The sequence below is a fragment of the Egretta garzetta genome, unplaced genomic scaffold (assembly GCF_000687185.1).
Source record: "Egretta garzetta isolate BGI_Z169 unplaced genomic scaffold, ASM68718v1 scaffold875, whole genome shotgun sequence".
Taxonomy (NCBI): domain Eukaryota; kingdom Metazoa; phylum Chordata; class Aves; order Pelecaniformes; family Ardeidae; genus Egretta; species Egretta garzetta.
Window position 1 is genome coordinate 13,145 of NW_009259626.1, and position 5,380 is coordinate 18,524.

The 5,380-nt window shown below is 45.2% G+C and overlaps 1 protein-coding gene across 1 annotated transcript in view; it reads right to left on the reverse strand.

Moving 5' to 3' along the window:
* Window positions 1-6: 6 nt before the first annotated feature.
* The window catches only part of LOC104125977 (minichromosome maintenance complex component 3 associated protein), a 27,518-nt gene continuing 22,144 nt past the window's right edge, over window positions 7-5,380 (reverse strand). The window contains exons 23-28 of the mRNA XM_035893971.1: window positions 4,282-4,672; window positions 3,882-4,139; window positions 2,990-3,119; window positions 1,790-1,996; window positions 985-1,135; window positions 7-503 (exon numbers count right to left, since the gene is read on the reverse strand). Coding sequence (XP_035749864.1) covers window positions 345-503; window positions 985-1,135; window positions 1,790-1,996; window positions 2,990-3,119; window positions 3,882-4,139; window positions 4,282-4,672 — 1,296 coding nt within the window. The 3' untranslated portion in view covers window positions 7-344. The remainder of the gene's footprint in view (window positions 504-984; window positions 1,136-1,789; window positions 1,997-2,989; window positions 3,120-3,881; window positions 4,140-4,281; window positions 4,673-5,380) is intronic.

The window sequence follows — 5,380 nt, forward strand, 5'->3', positions numbered from 1 at the left end:
GCTGAAGCTATGTTTGCCTACAATGAGAGTTGGTAGTAAAAAAAAAAAAAATCACCAAGGTGTCAATTTAAAGAATTTGACTCATCTCTGTGCCTGTGAAGCAGGAAAGGAGGGAGGCCCAGACTAGCCAAAGCAGCAAGCCAAAGGGACAGTGAGCCACGACACACCATCTGTGTGCAAGGCAGTCACATGAGAAGGGCACAGGCCCCATGTCTGCTCTGTGTTCTTCTTCCAGGAGGGCACCTGCTTTTTCTGGAACGTGCCCCAGGAGCTTATCTATTCAAACACCCAGCCCTGGATTTCTTTAGTAAGCCTCTTGGTCTGCACATGTATCTCAGTTCTGCTCAAATATCCACCATGTCCACCAGAGCAGATAGGTGAAGCTCAGAGGCAACTTCACCCTCCTGGTTTGCTCTGAGGAGCTGTTGCAAGTGTTTCAGTCTGTCTGACAGTGTGGGGCTTAGCTCCTCCAACAAAAGCTTGCATCCCTCTTGACTCTCAGCCTGGACAGAAGGAAAATAGGTGAGACACAAAGAAACATTACCTAGTACCAATAAGAAACTTAGCTCACTGGCTGTTCCCCCGCTTTTGAAACAACCATGGAGGTCAGCACCCCCCACCCAAGGGGGTAAGGCAAAAATAGCATTCTCTGCTATTTCTGTCCCCAGCCTTCATTTAACTGGGGGAAGCTGACTGACCACAGTGATTCCTTAAGTTAAATGGCAGCACCACAAGGGATACTGTTACAACTGCCTGCAGCAGAAAGCACTAACACCTGTGAAGAACTGATTCCAGATCTGCAGAAAGCATTCCCCTCCCTGGACAGAAGTTATTTCCAAGGAGTAGTTTTTCAATTCTTTATTTCCCAAGTCTATCCAACACTGCACACCAAGGTAATTCCCACTAAAGGTTTTGTAAGTACAGCAGGCTTGGCACCTGCACTCCTCAGAACTACAGTTAATTCTCAGTACCACCCTTTCTTACCTGTTGAGCAGATGACACAGAACTCTTCATCAATGGGCAGGTGACAGTTGGGGTAGAGACCAGAGACTGGGGGAGGTAGAGAGGAAGACCTACAAAATCACCAAGAGGCTCAATGTCCTCGGCTAGACATTGGTGCAACTGTTCTTCAAACCTGAAGAGAAAGATCAAAGAGCACCAGTCAGATTGCAGCCTAGCTTTGTTCTTGTAACCAGGGGGTTAACCAAGAGTTTTGGGTTCAGAAGTGTCTGCAAGAAGGATCCAATGTTCACAATAATTTCCAACATAGTCTGACATACCCCACTGCTATGATGAAAATTGATCACAGAAGATTGTGGTACAGAGAGGAACCACACAGACTGAAGACACCCAGCTGATGGGGAAAGTAGCAAAGACAAGAAACCTTGGGCCAACGTCAAAAGCTTTAGTTCTTCAGCTTTGTGATCCGCATTGCTACAAACTGGTATCCCGAAGTGGACTTTAGACATATGTGATACTGCAGGACACACAGACTACTGTACACGCTGTGCTGCTTTAGTTTTGGTGGCTTAATTGACCACAGTTAGTTTCCAACTGTTCCTCAAAGCTCCAAATTTTTCTACCATCATGGACTGTTCCTGTGATGCAAGTAGGAGCTAGCAGGGAACTGCACTGTACTGATGAACTTGATGAAATTAGAAGAAACTGGAGATAGCCTAGGCTATTTCCTAGCACTGTTAGACTTCAGCTTCCCATTATATCCAAGTTAGAAATTGTTTACAATCCTGGGCCAGAGCTGCAAGGAAAGGATGCTGCTCTGGGAACCTACCTCCTGCTTTCTATTTTCTCCAGTTGCAACTGTGCCAACAGACGCTCTGGGAGAAGCTCCTGGGCCAAGGCTGGGTCTGTGAATTCATCTGCACTGGGAATGCTCTCTTCTTGATCTGACAGCATGCTCATGCCAGAGCCATATTGGCCTGGCATCATGGAGATGCTATAGGGTTTCTTAAAAGAGTTGAGAAATTTTACCTTTGACCTAAAGGGGGAGGAAAGAAAAAACAAACCACAGAAATTGGTATGGGCATATTGATTTTTCCCTACTGGCTTGAAGTTTTGAAATAGCAGGGAGTAAGAATTATCATTTGGAGACATAATTCTCTTGTACCAGGGTCCAATATACCACCACCTGTGCGTGGGATTTGAGAGGAACTAATCTGACAGGGGCTGGGATTCACCCCAAAGAAAGATAGCGAGCCAACTTCTGCTACACAGCAGAGCAGCAGCTAAGCTTCCAAGAGGAAAGAGAGACTGGCTTCACCCCAAACAAGGCTAGGGAAGTGAGCTAGACTCTTGAGATCTCAAATACTTTTAACACCACACCACCAAGGCACTCCTCCCCACAACCTCTAGCATTTTCTCTTAGCAGCAGGACTTTTCCTGATGTCTTCCAACAAGTTGGGGACAAAGTCTCCTTTTGATCTCAAAATGCTGCGAAATTAACATGTAGTTACCAAAGGGTAAATCTGCAAATGATCTAACATATAATTCATCTGTCAGGTCCAGGCTGCAACTGAAGGTGAATGTAAAGGAGGGGGCACTATTAAATAAAGGGCATGCTTGTGATTTATCCCCCTATGCGCCTCCCCAACCTCACACTGTTTTTCTTCCACGCTTTGTGTACCTAGAGTAAAAGTCTAACTCCAAAGCTTCAGCAGTGTTTTCTCCAGCAGAAGTTAATTTCTCCATTTTGCTTTAAGCACCCTCCAAGCAATCAATTTCTATGAGAGCTGAGTAACCCGGCAGAATCCACTTACTACCTGGTTTCAGTACACCCTTGTACATCATTTCAAGGACATGTACACAAGCACATTCTGGGAGGATGTTATAATGCTGGTATTCAGCACCACGATGGCACCGTATGTTCATCATAGAGGCCCCAGGCAATCTCCTTAGAGTTCACTGAGGAACTCTGATGGCACAATAGACAGCTAAATGCTACTCCAACAGGCAGTGCCAGCAGCTGCCTCACCTCTCATGCCCTTGCCGGATCTCCTCAAGCGTGCGCAGTCTGGCTTGTTCCCATGAAAAAGGGAGAGTGAAGTTCTTTAAATGCTCCTTGAAGAAGTACACGCGAATCTGACCATCTTCACTTACTGCTTCTGTGAATAAAGCCAAACCCAACATTCAATATTAGAACAGATTTTCCCCTTCAGAAGAAAAGCTCCGTATTGAAAAGCCAATTTGAAGAAAAATTGCATGTTCACTTTCAAGTAGCTTTAATTTGTAATCTGCATGGAAAAAGGAGACTTCTTGAACTGATTTACTGTTCGACAGATACCAGATTACTGGGAAAGACTGTAAAATGCTGCTTTATCTTAATTTTTAAAATTCTAGTGCATCCAAGTCTGGTGTTCAGTGAGTTAAGTAGTCATTTCATTAAAAGAAGCTCCCTATAGTTATGCCAAACAGGGCACCAAAAAGACCCCACACACTTGAAATTGAATGCAAACAATTAGAGACAAACTTCATTAATCTACAGAAGTGCTCATTAACAGTTGCAGCCTGCCATCTCAGCTGACCTGAGCTTACGTGACTTCTGAGGGACCAATTCTTGGCCTTTGTTTGAATGTAAGCTCTCTCCTACTAGGACAGGAGGGCTGAAAGACTCTGACCATATTCCTCCACACAAAACCAAAATTTTTCATCACAAGCTCATGTCAAGTCATAATCAAAACTAAATACACGCTCCAAAAAGCAGAAAGATGTGTAGTAAGCACTGTGTCATTCTACAGGAGGAGATCAAGACCGTAGCTCCCTCCCTGCTACATATCACTCACTGCAATGCATAAAGGCACCATGTCAAGTTATTAAACACAGTTAAGCAGGAAGTATCATCCATGTTGTACAAGGACATGCGATACCTGGAGCAATAGGCAGTTTGGGTGGTTTCCAGTCTCTCAGTTTATGATCAATGCAGACTGCTAAGATATCATCCCAAGGGATCTCATCAACAGAAGGTCCATCTTCATCAGAGTTCCCAGATGTTCTGTTTTTCCACTTCTGGTAAGTTTTGTTCAGCAGATTTTCCACTCGAGACTGGATCAGTGGTTGAGTATGGGAAGAACTAGCAATCTGAGACACATACTGAAAAATCATGCAGAAAACAGGACGCCAAGGAGCTATGGAAAAAAACAAAGTAAATTGCAAGAATTTGTGACGGAGCCAAACTCACCACCTTACAGGCTGATAGTTCAACTCAGCACAGGCACATTAGAGAGAATGACATACTGCCGAGAGAATACCACAGCATGAAGTACATACCACCTAACGGAGGCAGATCTAGGTATGGGATCTGGAAGGACAGCACAGCCTTCTTCAGCCAGGCCAGGTGATCAGGCATGTTCCACTGCAGGTGGGGCAACAGCTTGTTACCCCCAGGCTCTGAAAACTCGGTAATAGGCCAAGACAAGTCACAAAGGTGCTCCGAGGATGCCACATCTGAAAGAAACTGCAGCACGCTGTTGTACAGCTCTATGATAACCCCAGGCTCCTGAGATGGCAGGCCAGCTAAACGCCTCTCCTTCCAGTCATGGTAGAAGCGCTTGCCAAATTCACCATCGATCCCATCCTCAACATACTCCCGAAGGGTCTGACTGCAGAGCTCAAGGGATTCAGGGCATTGGGAAACCAGCCAGCCCACAGCCGCAGAGATCTATGACACACAAAACACGGGTGGCTGGAAACCGCTCCACAGTGATGAGGACACAAAAGTATCCAATCCTGCAATCCTAAGTTTGATGTAACAGTATTCAAGATACTATGCAGCAAAATACAAACAAATCAACCATCATCATCCCAATATTTGCAACAGAAATTTGCAAAAAGCTGTTAGTAACCTCCAACTAGGTGGAGGTCATGCAGCAGGCTCAGGAACAGACAGAAAGAGGCTGTTCACACCAGGTGCAGTTGTGCTGTGGAATTCCCTGCTACAGGATGCTGAAAACTTATCTGTAAGAAATTGGACAGATTCACAGAAATTAGCTCAGGGTGACTATATCCAGAGAAGCCATGTCTGATCGTGGTAGTCCTTGAACTGAGATGCAATCTGTGACGGTTTGTGGGGGAGCGTCACTCTGGGCTTCTCTTGTTCTCACCGTCTTTCTTCAGACACCATGTCCTGGTTTCGGCTGGGATAGAGTTAATTTTCTTCACAGTAGCTAGCATAGTGCTGTGTTTTGGATTTAGTACCAGAATAATGTTGATAACACACTGATGTTTTCAGCTGTTGCCAAGTAGTGCTCAGACTACTCAAGGACTTTTTGAGCTTCTCCTGCTCGGCCAGGTGCATAACAAGCTGGGAGGGAGCACAGCTAGCACAGCTAACCCAAACTGACCAAAGAGCTATTCCATACCATATAAC